We start from the raw sequence: 16,810 nt of genomic DNA, 5'->3' as shown, positions 1-16,810 counted from the left end.
CTGTGTGATGAACATGTATGTTTTTCAGTGTCTGGGTGTTTATATGTATATTATAAGTATTTATATGTATTATATTCATAAAAATATTCAACAGCTGTCTTAGTACCCATAACACAAGCTACGCTTACTTTGAGACTAGATGGCAATGTGTGTATTGTCGTAGAATATTTATTATTATTTATTCAAGAGGTAACATTTATTCTTCGAGCACGTTTCGAGGCGAAACTAATATACAGTTTAACCACCATCCACAGCCTGTTAACATCCCACTGTTGGGCACAAGCCTCATCTCTTATAGGATACCTGGTTAAAGAACCAAAACCCACCATGCTGCTCTAATTCGGGTCAGACTTTAACGAATGTTATCACAAGTTGGTGATAATGACCGGGACCAACGACGGCTTAACGTGCTGCCTGAGGCATGGGGGTTGACACCGTAAATATCCTAACTCCAGGCTGGTAATGAAAATTTAGACTACCTAATTTTTAACCCGACCCAGGTTTCAAGCCCAAGAGCCCGCGATCCATAGTTTTTTTTTTCAGCCCTTGACTGCAATCTCACCTGGTTGTAAGTGATAATGCAGTCTAAGATGGTAGCGGGCTAACTTGATAAGGAATATGGTAGTCATTCCGATTAGGGGAATCGGTTTCCACGCGAAATCGCACCGGAACACTAAATAGCTTAGCGGCACCTTTTTGTAGGTAGGGTGGTAACTAGCCACGGCCAAAGCCTCCCATCAGACCAGACCAGAGAAAATTCAGAAATTATGAATTCCCCAATTTGCCCCAGCTGGGAATCGAACCCGGTAACTCCTACTTGAATTCACAGCGCTCACCGTTTCGCCTCGCGGTCGTTAAAATCGTAGTGTTATAGCTTGCAAGATAATTATTTCGATTGTCTTTTCTGTAGAGCGAATTCTTAAAATGTAATAAAGTAATATTTTTATGCACGAGCCTTAAAATAGAAATAATATTGCCACACCAATATTCATTATCAATACAGATTATAATACAGCTACTTTATTGAGTTTTTAAATTTTTTTTGAGTCCATTGTTGCTTTTGGCGTCTGTGTCGTATCCTTTCTTATATATATTTTTTATCGTCTCGTCGTCGGATTCCTTTTTACTCCTCAGTCCATTACTTTTTTCAGTTGATAATCCATTTTTATTACTTTCTCTAGATGCTGTATTGTTGGCGTCTTTCCCACCAGATCTGTTTCTTGATATGTAGCATGCGTAGTAAAAGTTTCCAAACATATTAATAAATATAAGTGCGTAAATAATCATTCCGATTTTAATCCATGTTGGGTACCCGCACTCGTAGAATACACTGTTCAATGCGTGTAGACCAACGACGATGAATTGGAACTGAAACAAAATAATGCTTTCAACATCATCATCATATCAAACATCATACCGGGCACGGGTCTCCCCCCACAATGAAAAGGGGTTAAGGCCGGAGTCCACCACGCTGGTCCAGTGCGGATTGATGGACTCCACACACTTATGAGAACATTATGTAGAACTCTCAGGCATGCAGGTTTCCTCACGGTGTTTTCCTTCACCGTTGAAGCAAGTGATATTTTAATTAATTAAAACACACATAGCTTAGAAAAGTTGGAGGTGCGTGCTAGGATTCGAACTCTGCCCCACGTATAGCTTTAATAACATGTAAATTAAAAATTAAAAAATAACACTTCTTGAGAAACATCTGCAGGATTCCAACCAGTTAATTTTGTTATAAAATAATATCCTAATAATAAAATTCGGAATACTAATAGACTTATTATCGGACAACCAAGTTTCACTCAACATTGATTGTATAAGTCCGCAGACTGACAACTGAAAGTGTACACTGTCAAACCTTATAGCTAGCTTCATTGTGTCGGTGTGCGCGAGCTTCGTAAAATTTTACTCTCATATTTTTTCCGTTACACGCCAAAAGTATAACTTCAAAAAACAGCTATGAAAATCAACTGTTATAAAGAAGCAGTATTTAAATACGACCAATAAGGTTCGTGGATACATAGAACGAAGAACAGCTTAAGCCTATGATTTAAAGAACCTGAAAAGTGATAAAGTATTACCAGTTGGAGTTCAGTGACGTGCCTCTTCCACCACAAGTATTTCTTATACTTGTCCCCAAATGCTGCCAAGTAATAATAAGTGTACATGACGGCGTGCACAAACGAGTTCAATGTTGCCATTATAGATGCTTGCCCGCCTGAAATTAAGAAAATTGTGTGATTTTATTTGGTGTAGTGGACTAAAAACAAAATATTAGGTGGAAGCAGAAATACTTTGCAGAATTTAATGAGAGTATATAATAAATATTAAGCTTTATTTGCTATATTCTCTGAGATAAGCAGCAGAATATGCGGTGTGGTTTAAAATTTCTTTCAATCTTTATACTCCACACCAAACAGATCTTCGGTAATGTTATCTTTACGCTCTTTTTGCTCCAGACCGAAGCATCCTCAGGCGATGTTGACTTTACAATGAATAATTGCTAAGCGCAACTAGCGTTCATTGTAAAGTTAAAATTAGAGTTTACTATAAATTTTGTGATGTTTACATTGAATAGGGCTTTGGGGTATTTCGAGGACAGTTCGAAGTAAACATATAGATACAGTGTATAGCTCTTCTCGTTACTCTCTACGTTATATATATTAAGCGCAAAACCCTAAGTGTAATGTGACGATGCTTATAATTTTTTTATTTATAATTATTGATAATTAATTATTGAATTATAATAATAATGAATTCGTTATTTTATTAGTTATTGTATTCGTTATTCTATTAGTTTAGTTTTAGTTATTGAATTATTGAATTATTACAAATGACACCTATAAAATCAGAAAACTGTCGCCTATAAAATCAGAGCAATATCTCGCAGGGAATGCAAGAAACGTCCCAACGTTCCAACGTGCCACATGTGTCCTTCAAGGTGTAGGTGTTAAGCCTCAAGTGGCTGTCATAAACAAGATTTTTACTTTACGCAGAGTATAGCAAATTAAGCTTAACTTTCATTGCATATCACGGAATTCCGCAGAGTAACGCTTGCTTCTATCCACTATTGAGGCGTAGGTAAGTAGCCTTATGTAACACATGATATGACTGGAATACAACATTGTAACAATGCTGCTTAGCGGCAAAATAAGCATGACAGTAGTAGTTCCCCGAACGAGCTCTGTCACGACGCTCTGCTACTACTAGATTATGCAACCAATAAGTTTATTTAAGCGTTTCACTTCTCCGACTTCAAGGCGCCGCGCCGCGCTGCTTCCGCATGTTTTTAGGTTTCCGAAACCGTAAGCCGTTGTCCGTTTTTTTGAATTTTGAAGTTGAATAATGTGGCATGCTATTGCAAGTACCTGGGAAGTATGTTATTCCCACCCAGCTCGCTAACGGCATCAGTGTATGATGGTGCAAATGTAGCGATGTTATCTGTCTGTCTGACTTCCTCAGCACGAAGAACACGGTGTCGAGTAGATCCACTACTTTTATCATGAAGTAATACCACGCTGATACCGCTATCTGTAATCAAGAGAAAGTTATATTTTTATTGAAAAACTTGCTAATCATAAAAAAAAAACATAATAAAAGTGCATGTCTTTGATAATTGTATTAATTGTACCACAGAAAAAAGAATATACAGAACCCTCATTCAGCCATTATTGTATGCAGTGAATTGTGTCCAAAAACAGTGAAAACGCCTCGCGCACGTCTCACTTTACACAAGCTCTTTCTCATTTTCCCATTTTTATGATAAACGTTAAGAACATTGCAAGTCAAATAATTACTTTCAACTGCTAAATGGTATGAAGTGATTAACCGTTTGTTCGAGAAACAACTCTAAGGTGGAGTGGTTTTTGATGCTTCAATTATTAGTCGTTTTCACGGTTTCTGTATGTTCTTAATTCTGTAAATAGATTATGAAACAAGTGTGGAAATTATTTCATATCTTTAATAGTCCTGGTTTGTTTACCCAAGCCAAAGAAGCGAGCTTTCAGTCAGGTAAAAGGAGGTTTTTTTAAGGGGATTTTAGTTGCCTCGGTAATATCGCTCTAATGTAGTACACTCTAGTTTGGCTCGATTTTAATTTAAACTCAAAAAAATTAGATTAAATCTACGAATGATAATCTCATTTTGTACATATTTTATTAAAATTATCATTATATAAATGCTCTTCTAATTGATAATGTATGGTTTGGTGTACGAAAACGTGTTACTACATAAACAAAAAGTGTGTGAGTGTAACCTTTACGCGCGATTGAAGTAAAAGATTTATTATTATTTATTGATGAAATAATAAATGTTCCTAAGAGTCCGCCATTTCATTTAATATTCACTATTTCATGTTATTTTCTATTTAAACTACATTAATATCACTTTCACATTTAAAAAAAAAAAAAGCAATTTAAAATATATTTTTTAAAACTGTTGATTTTTTATTCACTTTGCAGTTCACAATTGAACCGTTTGAAAATATTGGAAATAAATAATCCTAATTGATTATGATATTTGCCACTAGCCGGCGTATAAGTCGAGAAGCGTGAAGTATATGACATATACTTACGACCAATCCAAATTATTATTTTTAAATAGCGGAAACTACACAGACGTCTGACGTAAGGTAAGCTTTAATTCTGTGAAAAAAAAATCTGATTTCATCCCTTGTCGCGCCTAAAGAAGTTTTACTTCAAAAATAACACATTAAATAGAATAATAAATTCAGTAATTCGAGTAAATTATCCTCCTAAAATAGTCGACTGTTCACCAATGAAAATGTGTTATACGAGCAATTTCAGGGGTTTTACTTCCATCGTTTAAAAAACTTTAACATTGTTGACGCTCTTGTTTGAGAATTATTCTCATTGTACCCTAAAATAAATACCAAGCTACTGAAGGAGGCGCCACTGACGCGCGCACTCCGTACCCTCAATGTGATAGCCGAGAAGACGGATTTATTTTGTTGCACTCTGAGTGAACACTACACTATAGTTATATATATTATTAAAATTTACATAACATGCTGCTTTGTCGTATTTGGATAACTTTTTCCTGTAATGACAAAAATTTAAGATGGGAATAAATAAATAAATAAATAAAAATAATACTTCTGTGACGGTAGTAAGCCCATTATACAAAGTAGTAGTTGCTCTTGTGTATGCATTCATGTGAATATTTAAATATTTACGTTATATGCCCTTGGTGTTTTCGGATCATCCACGTTTTGGCACAGGATAGAATACTCTTTTGACAAAACGTACGCCGATCCCTGAAAACATAATAGAACGAACATAAGCCATAAAATATTATTGAAACGAACATAATATAAAATTTATATCAATTAAAATATAAACACTTTATTTAAGCAATTTAAATGTCACTGTCACGCGGTGAAGGAAAACATCGTGAGGAGCCTGAGAGTTTTCCATAAATTTTTCGAGGGCTTGTGAAGTCTTCCTATCCGCACTAGGCCAGCGTGGAGCACGTCTCAGCACGGCTATACTCGTCTCATGTTAATAGGAAACCCATGCTCTGTAGTAGGCTGGATTCTGGAATGGTTATGATAACGACGATGATGATGATTCAAAGATATCTGTACGAAATTTTTCTGCTATGCATAATAATCTCAAACCATCTCAAATATCAAAATGTTTTGGGCTTTATTTTAAAAGTGCCCCAAGGGAGCCTTCAACCGATAGCATATTTAGGAGGGCTCTTGTCCCTGATGTATGACGGACCCACAGAGACTAGACAGACTTATAAAGTCAAGAACTTAACTTTAGAAACGTACATCTTACCTGATAAAAAAGGTATAAACTGGCAACAACTTGAAATAAGTTGTAATATTTGATCACAGTTCTCAGGTCGTAAGGCTTCTTGTTTCTCATGTACCAGGGGCCCAGTCGTGTTGAGAAGAATAAATAAAAGGATAACACACCGATCATCTGGAATGGTCTGGCAACTAGGAACCAGTTCTTAGTGATTGGATCTGGAAGGTAAGTATATAACAATTAACTAGCAGCCCTAGTTGACAATATTTAACAGTCAGCAGTACAAAAGGACTTATTTCTGGGCATAAACTTCCTCTATCGTTGGAGAAAAGGGATTTACGTCCTTGTTTGGAACCAAGGTCGTAAATCCCATTTTTCCTGCAGATATGAAGAGTATATTTCCCATTAATTATGAGCTTTTAATGCGGCACTTTTTCTAACCTGTCATTAAGTGTAAAAAATATTTAAAAACCTTTTTTCGTGTCAATTGGGAACTTAAGAAATTTAAGAAAAACTAAGTGTGTTAAAATAAATAACAACTAATAAATTGTTATACTATGTTTTTATTTTCTATAAATAGATTCATTTAAAAAAAACGTTACACATACAGTAACGATAATATTATAGTAAGACACTTCAAAATTAAATAAATTGGTCGTCAGGGTCGCTCAGAGATGTTAAATATCAACACAAAGAAGTCGAGAGCGATAGCCTTGGTATAAGAAACCGTCATGCCGATTTCCGTGACGGCATTTAGGTGACATTGGGCGCGATTAAATGTATCACAAAAAAAAATGGAGTAAACAACTATGAGTATTGCCCGTAAAATAACTGTACGGCCCAATCAATTTGCACCATTATAGCTACTTTTCATATTCATTCATTCATTACTGCGCAAAAAAAAAGATATTACACTAATTCTTACTTTCTTTAATAATACTATCTTAAATCAATTGACCTTAATAATTTTGATAGTATCTCCTAAGAATTTCATCAATTTTAAAGGTGATTATCGTCCGTACCGTACCGTCAATAAATAAATAAGTGATAGATATACATCTATCACTTATTTATTTATTGACGGCCGATTTGCGCAGTGGGCAACGGCCCTGCTATTTAAGTCAAGGCTGTGGGTTCGATTCCCACAACGGGAAAATGTTTGTGTGATGAACATGAATATTTTCCAGTGTCTGGGTGTTTATCTTTATATTTTAAGTATTTATGTATATTATTCATAAAAAATATTTATCAGTTATCTTAGTACCCATAACACAATCTAAGCTTACTTTGGGTCTAAATGGCGATGTGTATTGTCGTAGTTATTATTATTTTTAATTTCTGATTTTCATATTTTTTTAATTCTTCTTAAATATTATTATTTACAGGTAAATTCCTATGTAACACAATTTGAATTTGCCAGGCAGAAATACCTAAAAGTGACTGGTGGTTTTAAATAAAGACATCACAACTTTGTTTGTAACACACCACTAATCATTAAAAATGCTCTCCCTAAAAATCTTCATCCATAAACTTTACAGGCATTATATTTTTTCATCCGCTGATTGTAACGAAATTAATCGAAACAATTTCCTTACACAATCCCCTTTGACCCATATACAATTTAAATGGGGGCGATTAGGGGTTAAGCCCGTATAAACTTAAAAAAAAAAAACTGGTTAGCAGTAAGAGTCGGTTTCGCGCACAAAAGGTTCCGCATAAAATTGTAGGTATGTATTATATTTGAGAAAGCGAAGCAACGTCCTCTTTGCTACTTCTACCATTTAGTACAGGAGTACCATTAGTTTTAGACTATTATTGGCGATGATGATAATTACAACGTGTAAATGAAAACCGAAATGTTACTTCACAGGGTTTAGAGGTATATTATTAACTGAAAAAAATCAGATACGGGCTTCAACACTTAGAATGTTTTGAACTAGTTTGTATGGAAAAATGAATATGCTCTTTTATAGGTGTACCTAATGAGATATACTTATGATCCTTCGACGGTATTTCGTAATAAGGTTACACGTTATATATTGCTTCTTGCCAAATATCATGGTTCTAGGTCAAGCTAGGCCAGCAGTTTCGATTTTCTTGCTCTAACGAATCTAGGCTGTTAGTTTCAGGAATTAATGTACTCGACACCACGCGTTCAAGAGAAGAAGAGAATTAGAGAGCTATACATACAGACACATAACGAAAAGATCCTGGCTCATTTATTTCCTCTTTATATAAGGAACCCTAAAAATTTTAAAATTTGTTCTGATTTGTAGGAGACTAACTATACATCATATTGAAATTCACAGATGCTTTATACATGTGGGCCTACCACAGGCACTTATGAAGTGTTACATAAATCTTTCCATTATTTTGAGGTGCATACGTAAACTCAAAACTAAAGCTTTCATACGATATTTGTTTATAAAATGCTGTACAATGTCCCTTAAATAGATTACCAATTTGCTGTTGCTTTACTGCACTACTAAGATTATCGTTACTTTTAATATATACATTGTTACAGTCCATTTTCTTGTAAAACTTTTTATTATGGTCAAGAATTAAACTATCCGACATGTATTAGCATGAATATTCGTTGGTTGAAAACAAACTGAACGCTAATGACCCCTCAGTGACGTTGCTTTTTTAACAGTCACGGAATTAAAGAATACGTAAATTCATATAATTTTGTTGCGTAGTTAGTGAGCATAGTAAGTGCACGTATATGTTTATCATATACCAACCTTAACCATATGTAACAAACTGTGTTCGCGTGTGACATTTTGTGAGTATAACAATTGTTATCTATTACTTTTTATGAGATAAAGCCCGGTGACAGACGGACATATAAAGTCAAAGTCAAAGTCAAATATTTCTTTATTCAAATACGCACATACATGGCACTTTTGATGCGTACATTACATGTAAAATATGACATAGGAGTGAGTTGATGGCGATAAATAAATTCGTCAACTTAAAACTAAAGCTACGAGGGTTCCAAACGCGCCCTGGTCTAATAAGAAGCCCACAACAAGATTAGTCGGTTGTCATTTTTTTTTGTTATCACCATCTCACATTGTCCTTTAAAAACTTATTAAATAGGCGGAAAGATATAATATAAACGGGCAGCAGTTAGTATTATTAACAGGAATAGGGTCCCGTTAGCACCCTTTGTGAACGGAACCCTAAATAACTAAACACATCACACACTCTTGTAACGATATTGAAATTTTCAGGCGTTTTTGTATGACGTCATTTCTTTTAAGCCGAGGGTCAGCATTGGCGTCAGAATGATTAATTACGACTAGCAGATCACCTGCAATCGTTTCAAAAATTCATTTATTTCAAGTAGGCCAGTAGAGCACTTTTGGAACGTCATGTCAGTCTGTTTGTAGTGACTCTACCACAAAGTCTGATTTATTAAATTTTCAGCGGTTCTTTTGGGATTTCATTCACTACGTATTACAGAATAAAGTCTCAGTGTTGGATAGATGCAGGCGTTACTTTGCGGAATTTCATGATATATTATGAAAATCAGGCTTTAATTGCTGTTGTTATGCGTGCAGGTATACGTCAGAAGCACCTTGTATTTCATAATTTTGCAAGGTAATTAAGAAATGAAATGAAATGAAAATGAAATGAAAATTTATTTGTTCACATATAACAATAGCAGATAAGGCGGAGAACTTCTGTTAAGTTTAAAACCTGTGCCAGAAGATCTCGCTCTTCCCTTACAAAACACATTTTTATTTCAATTTTTTTTTTGACATGCAAATAAAAAATGCATGTTTATTATGTGAAATGTAGAAGTACAACGAAACTTAAGCGTAGCTTGCTATACTCCGCGAAAAACAGGAAAATGTTATGTGTAATTTATAATTTCTTTAATCTTTATACTCCACACCAAACAGATCTTCGGCAATGTACCCTGTACGCACGTTTTCCTCCGAATCCGGAGCATCCTCAGGAGATGTTAACTTTACAATGAATAATTGTTAAGTCAACTGCACTACTGAGATTATCGTTTATAATTTCTGAATTTTCTGTGGTCTGGTCTGGTGGGAGACTTAGCGATTAAACGTTCCGGTACGATGTCGCATAGAAACCAATTAGGAGTAAATATATCTTCAACACTCCAACATAACGTATAATTATGTTGATGGCTAATACCCTAACTTGTCCTCACTGCGCTCGATCTTTCAGTGCAAAGATAGGGTACATAATTCATATTAGGGCACACGAGCAAAGCCCTTTTAACAATGAAACAAGTGTGCAGTGACCGTAGCCAAAACGGCTAAGGATTATTATAAAATATATCTACCAAACTCTGTAACGGTGATCCCGCTACCTTCTTAGACTGCCACAGGTAAGATTGCAGTCAAGAGCTAACATTTTGTCTGGTGGGAGCCTTGGCCGTGGCAGGTTACAACCCTACTGACAAAAACGTGTTGCTAAGCGATTTAGTGTTCCGATGCGATGTCGCGTAGAAACCGATTAGGGGTGTGCCTGGACCTGCTAGGGAGTACCCTAGCAGGTTAGCCCGCTACCATCTTAAATTGCCACAGGTAAGATTGCAGTCAAGAGCTAACATTTTGCCTGGTGGGAGGCTTTTACCGTGGCTGGTTATCACCCTACAGACAAAGACGTGCCGCTAAGCGATTTAGTGTTCCGGTGCGATGTCGCGTGGAAACCGATTAGGGGTATGACTACCATACTCCCTAACAGGTTAGCCCGCTACTATCTTAGACTTCTTCTAGAGCTAACTTGTAGTGGAATAAAATTAAACTCGGTTTAAACTACATTTGTAACGAACAGCATATAGGACGACCTATCGACTCGGTGCTGTAGCGGTGACACAGGTCATTCACACTCACGAATAATTTTATTTGTCTTGCTAAAACTAAATAGAACCAACTCTTCCTGAACTGCTTTTGTTATTTTATCACTCATTACTATAAACTTGAATGCTTGTATTTTTGTCTTTCCTTTAGCTGCTGACTAAGTAGGTAATCGAATTGATTGGTGGCAAAGAGTTAGTTAAAATATCGGAGAGTAAAATAGACTACTTTTGCTCCTGGAGAAATATCGAATTCCTAAATGTGGTGTACAGGAACATTCGTATTTTTACACCCAATATCGTCCTTCTGTAACGTCCTAACGAAACAACCAAAAGACATTTTCACCAGGGGTATACTACTGGGCGCAGTTAACCCTTATCGTCATCATATCAACCCATTACCAGCTCACAACATGACACGGGTCTCCTCACACAAAGGGAAGGGTTTAGGCCATAGTCCACCACGCTAGCTAATTGCGGATTGGTGGACTTAGTTGCTTGCTTTTTAATTACTTGTGTATTCTAGCATGAATAAAAAAATAAGCTCAAGAATTCAACAGGGTACCCATAAGAGGACAACGCTCCACACAAATACGCTCTTAGCATGCTAGCCCGTTACCATCTTAGAAAAGTGCTAACTTGTAGTGGAATACAAGAAATATCTATTGCCGATATTCAGGATACACGTGTATATATAATATATATATTTAGGATATACGAGCTACACGTGTGGCAAATTTCATCAAGTTCAGTTGTATGATTGATCAAAGGTTGTATGGTGATCAAAGGTAACATACAAACAAACGGACGAACGTTCGCTTTTATCATGAAACGCTCACTGTGCGTCGCAACGCGAACACTCCATTTCGTTTCACCGAATAAGATGTAATCCATAAACAAACACACTAAACACAAAAAAATCGTAATCCTTTTTTTGTAAGTAGGCCTAATACTCGTTGGATAGATACGGTGAAATCGTTGACCCAGACAACTGTGGTAGAATGTTTTCGACATGCTGCCAACCGCCAAAAGTGGAGAAGACTCGCGCGTGAAGCCGTGCAATCCAGTGATGTCTAGCCCCATGAAATTCATCTCAGCAGCCACGACCACTCTGCCAAGAGTGCACGACTAAGAAGAAGAAGGCCTAATACAAGCACTTATAAAACGTCAACTTGTCTGTATATAGTAACCACCGGTTCGGAAGGCAGAACCCATCAAGAAACTCAGCAGTTGCTCTTTTCAAACATCATTTTACAATTTAACAATCATTGTTCTATATTGTGTGAGATGAAAGCGGGCTATATAAAATAACAGAAAGTATCCTTTCAAACTCGGAATGATCTAGACTGACTGATTTAGTTACTGATGATAACAAGTATATAAGTTAAGTTTTGACTTATATTATATATAATATAAGTCAAAACTTATATTATATATAATTTAAATTAATTACGAGTATGGTCGACCACTAAGCAACCATTAGGTATTATTATTAAGGCGAGGCATTCGAAATTTTGGCAGCATATATATATTAGGCTTGCTTCCAAGCAACCGTGTCATAAAAAAAAATGCATCAATAGTATTGTAACCTCGTTGTAAAGGTTAATCTAAGATTCATGTTATAAAAGCATATACTCAGCCCCACAAAGGCTTTATGCACTTTTCTTAGACGATATTCTGATATCACTAATTTACGAATTTACGACTATACACATTTACATTTAAGAAAAATTAAGAATATGTCAAATATTAAATTTTTACCCTGTAGTTCCCTAAACATTTATGAAGATCACGATTACGCAAAAAAGAGTCGTAAACAGAAAGTTTATTTTCAAAAAAAACATTAATTTTAAAAATACTCACGAGCAAAGTCATCAAACATATAATTGTATCCATTTAGTATACTTTCCACTAAGCCCGCCATTTTTAATCGCGGACCCACTGATACAGTTTTCGCGATTCGTCCACACTGCCACACGACGTGAACAGTTTTGCTTTGAAACAGATATTTAGATATGACGATATGAATTGAATGTGCAAATTTGGGTTCAACTTATTTACATTTGTTCATACATTGTACGACAAAGGTTCCAAAGGTTGGGCTGAATGACCAGTGTAACAAATTAAAATTTAAAAAAGACGGCCATCATTGGACGCCTGTTTTGGCATTTAAGTTTATAGTAGAATTTATAATTATTAAAAGTAACAATGAGTAAACATTAAACATGAATTCCATGTTTAATGTTAAATAGTTAGTTGATAAATATACGAGTACATATAATTTATCAACTTAACTCATTCTACAGAAGATAATTACAACATAATTAAAAATGGCTTCGTCTAACTTACACTGCTAGGTAGCTTTATGACATAATAGCGTCTTACCGCTTGGCGTGACGGCACATGGGTCAATTAGTACAATAGATGCTTTATATCAACAATTTAAATATATACGCTAATAGATAGTTAAGATGGTTCACATCAAAAGTCAATTAGGTATATTATTGAAGAGACTCGTGGACTCGGTGCGCCGTATTCTAGGTTCGCGGTAAGTTTATATTTTTATTATTAAGTCTTTATTTTCTGTATACCTTCTTATTAATGTCCTTAGACATTAAATTTATGTGTTAAAAAAGCCTGAATTTAGAAGTTTGTAAAAGATATTTTCCAACCCTACATAACGCGAGCAAATGAAGATTCAGTACGATAAAAGAATGTCATACTAGTTGTTGACCGTGGCTTCTCACAAGGTTTTTCGGATTTCATGAATTCTTCAGGAACCTTACATTTTCCTGGGATAAAAGTCAGCCTTTGTGTTAATTCAGGGCATAATCTATTTTCATTTCAAAATTCAATCAGATTGGTTCAGTAGATTTGGCGTGAAAGAGTAACAAACATCCATTCATCCAAACTTTCGCATTTAGAATATTAGTAGGATATTTTAGTTGACTGTAATAGCGCTGTGTTCTTATATATGGGAGGTCCTGGTTTCGATTCCCGAAAGAGGAAATTTGCGAATTTATACTTTTTGAATTTTCTCTGGTCTTATTTATCTAAGGCGTCAGCGGCGGCGCTTTACCAACCTACCGACTAATCTTAGTATCTTTCTGTACCTAAAGAGCTTCATAAAGAAGGGCTTCCGTTAATTAAGAGCTAATCTAAACCACGCTGCGTAATGGTCTGTTTAGGTTATTATCTCGTCGTCTGCGTACAATTTATGATAAGTAAGTTAACTATTAATTAAACAGATTCTTATGTTTCAACTTAATAAACATAATCCCCAAATTAATTTCATTGCATTTGGTGCTGATTTTAGAAAAACTCTTTCTTAGCGAAAAACAACACAAGAAAATAACCTGATTCAAACACATATTAAATAAGTTTGGTTTCAAATATATACCTAACATATATTGACTGATTAAACCTAACTTATTAGTATATTTAACTCTGTTTTTTTTTAAATTTTATTATTATAACTCACTAACGACTTTGACCGCGTATAAGTTAACGTAAAAGTTATAGTGAGCCAACCTTAAAATATAGACATATGCTGTCGCGCACTTTTCTTTAGAACTTTTAAAGGTAAACAACCTTGACTTATATTATTTTATAGAAATAATATCGAAAATCGAATAGACGCTTTCAAAAAGAAAAAAAACACCGATTTTAAAACAGTATTTGTTGGATCTATGCGCCTCCTAATAAACAAACAAACAAACCAACAAACTCTTCACGTTTATATATTTGTATAAGATTGTAACCTAATAATAAGTAATATTACTTTTGTTGTGGTAATTGTATTGAATTTCAATTAATTATTCATATATTTTTTTATATTAAACGCAGCACTAAACCTTACTAAATACATCATGCAAAGGAAGAAAGAGAAAATCGATCAGAAGGTAGAGACATTACGAGGTGAAAACTTCTTTCAACGCGATACGTATATTTTTAGATGAGATAAAATCTCTGGACTTGCAACACCGTTACGAGTCGCAGCTATTTGAATTTTTAATAGAGGATTTGATTTACTATGTCCATTCAACGCAGTATTAGAACAAATAGATATAAAAGTACAATCGATGCGGTATTCACGAGATATTTAAATAAGTTATTTAATCAAAATTGTTCATTTAGTTGCCATGAACCTACAGTTTCTATTTTAGATTGAAATAATTTTAATGATGATGATACAAGAGTTGTCAAAATTCTTAACGATGATACATAATATTAAATGTATTTTAAAGTTTCTTATAATAAGTAAAATACAATTTATAACCCAATAACCCTAGTACCCATCTAAAAAATATCTAATGCGCCAAATTAAGTTTTCACTTTTGACGGCACTCCCGGGGGCTACCCGTATTTCTGAAGTTATACTTCTTTTGGCGCGATGGAGAAAAATGATGAGAGTGAATTTTTACGATGCGCGCGCACACCGACACCTGAATTCTACATCGTAAAGTTAGTTCTGGTTGGCATGAAAATCGATAAGTATGCTCAAGTTGTATATTCTAGTATTTTTATATTTAGAACACGTGTTTCGTAACAGTATAAACAGTGTGAATAAATAAATATTATTACGTTAATAAAACCTTTTTTATTTAAATAAAATCTTTGTGATTAATTTTAATATTTATCATTAATCTCTACTGCATTTGAGTTATTTTTTTCCAGAAGCCAAAGAAGTATAACTTCTAACGCGTATATACATAAGTACACACACTCTTTTCTATTTTTCCTACACAGGGTTGTGGCGTAGTTAAATTATTGTCATTAAAGTCAGAACATTGGGATGCTTGGAAATATGTTAAGCTAGATAGTAGAGCTTTTTGTAGCAGAACTCGTCCGGGAAGTACTAACACCTTGCTTATTTCTGCTGCCAAATAGTGTTACGGCGTTCCAGTCTGATGGGTGCGGAAACTGGTGTAAATACGGTCACATGTGGCCAGTGGCGTGCATAGAGGGTATGCACAGGGTATGCAGATGATATAAAATGGAAAAAATCTGCCGTACTAGTTATAAAAAACTTAAGGATAGGCATTGTAAGAGTTATAAAAATCCTATCCTTAAGTATTTATAACTCATATTGGAGATTTTATTCATCTGCATTCCTGTGCATACCCTCCATGCACGCCACTGCATGTGGCTTTACACCTACTCCTCAGGTTTATAGATACAGGGCGGAAATTTATAGGACTCACACTGCGAATTGTTGCTCTATTTATAGGCAATAGTTTACCATTTACAATCAGGTGAACCAATAGCTTGGTCCTAAAATAAAAAAAAATAGTAAAATAATTACTTTAAAAAAACCAAAAGGTAGAAACCTCTTGGAAAGAAAAGGTAGAGTGGTAGAGTCAGAGGTGAAACTAATAAAAAAATTAATTTCAATATAAATTAGTTTTAAGTAATTAGCAGTTAATAGCTCCTCCATACATAAAGCATAATCTCAAGCAAAGATTAATAATAAAAAAAATTAACTTTTATTGTCTTACTCATTACTCTTACTATTGCCCAAGTTGTTTTTCTCTTGCCCAATCGAATCCATGAACTCGTGATGCAGTCGAATAATAACCACAAGACCAACGAGGTAGACGGGTAAAAAAATACAATATTGTGACTATGAATATATTTGCCATGTTTACGTGATGCGCAAGTCAATTTCCCCGTTGTATCAAAGTTGTTTGTTAACATTTTATATTATCAACCAACTAGTAATTGCGCGTGATTACTTATGTAGGTTGAGTAGTATGTAGGTTACGCGCAAAGTTTTTTTTTTGTGCTAATATAGCTCTCCCTTACGGCCTGATATTGGCACGAATGTGATCAACATAGCACATTAGTATCAGAAACAAATTATGATGTAAATAAATAGTAGAGTAGAGTAGTAGAGTCTGCCTTCCAAACCGGTGGTAGAGTCATTACCAACAATAAACTTGAGGTTTCAAAAGTGCGTTTATATTATGCTTCATTATTATTATTATCAACCCATCACCGGCCAACTTCAGGCAGGTCTCCTATTATAACGAGAAGGGTTTAGGTAGCAGACCACCATCGCGGATTGGTAGACTTCACACGCCTTTGAGAATACTATGAAGAATTTTCAGTCATACTGTATCCCTCATTACCTACTTGAAATAAAAAAAAATTGAATTCCTGTCCCGATAAAACCTACTAGTTATGCAAA

General features: G+C 34.9%; 1 protein-coding gene across 1 annotated transcript; it reads right to left on the bottom strand.

The window, feature by feature from the left end:
- Positions 1-853: 853 nt before the first annotated feature.
- On the bottom strand, positions 854-12,620 carry LOC120625533 (elongation of very long chain fatty acids protein 7-like). The gene is made up of 6 exons (XM_039892579.1): positions 12,484-12,620; positions 5,811-6,001; positions 5,201-5,281; positions 3,375-3,537; positions 2,088-2,224; positions 854-1,368 (listed from the first exon to the last, which is right to left on the bottom strand). Exons 1-6 carry the CDS (start codon positions 12,542-12,544, stop codon positions 1,021-1,023), a joined length of 981 nt encoding a protein of 326 aa, XP_039748513.1. The 5' UTR covers positions 12,545-12,620; the 3' UTR covers positions 854-1,020.
- Between the last annotated feature and the right edge of the window lie 4,190 nt (positions 12,621-16,810).

Source organism: Pararge aegeria, chromosome 8, assembly GCF_905163445.1.
Source record: "Pararge aegeria chromosome 8, ilParAegt1.1, whole genome shotgun sequence".
Classification (NCBI taxonomy): domain Eukaryota; kingdom Metazoa; phylum Arthropoda; class Insecta; order Lepidoptera; family Nymphalidae; genus Pararge; species Pararge aegeria.
The sequence above is the reverse complement of the archived record's forward strand: the minus strand, read 5'-3'. Positions and strand labels throughout refer to the sequence as shown.

What these genes read in the sequence shown, in the direction of transcription:
- LOC120625533 (XM_039892579.1), bottom strand. Translation starts at nt 12,544, where the DNA reads ATGGCGGGCTTAGTGGAAAGTATACTAAATGGATACAATTATATGTTT. An exon ending in GTTTATACCTTTTTTATCAG is followed by an intron (nt 5,282 to 5,810) that starts GTAAGATGTACG and finishes TTATGTTTTCAG; the next exon opens with GGATCGGCGTACGTTTTGTC. An exon ending in GGGAATAACATACTTCCCAG is followed by an intron (nt 2,225 to 3,374) that starts GTACTTGCAATA and finishes TCTTAATTTCAG; the next exon opens with GCGGGCAAGCATCTATAATG.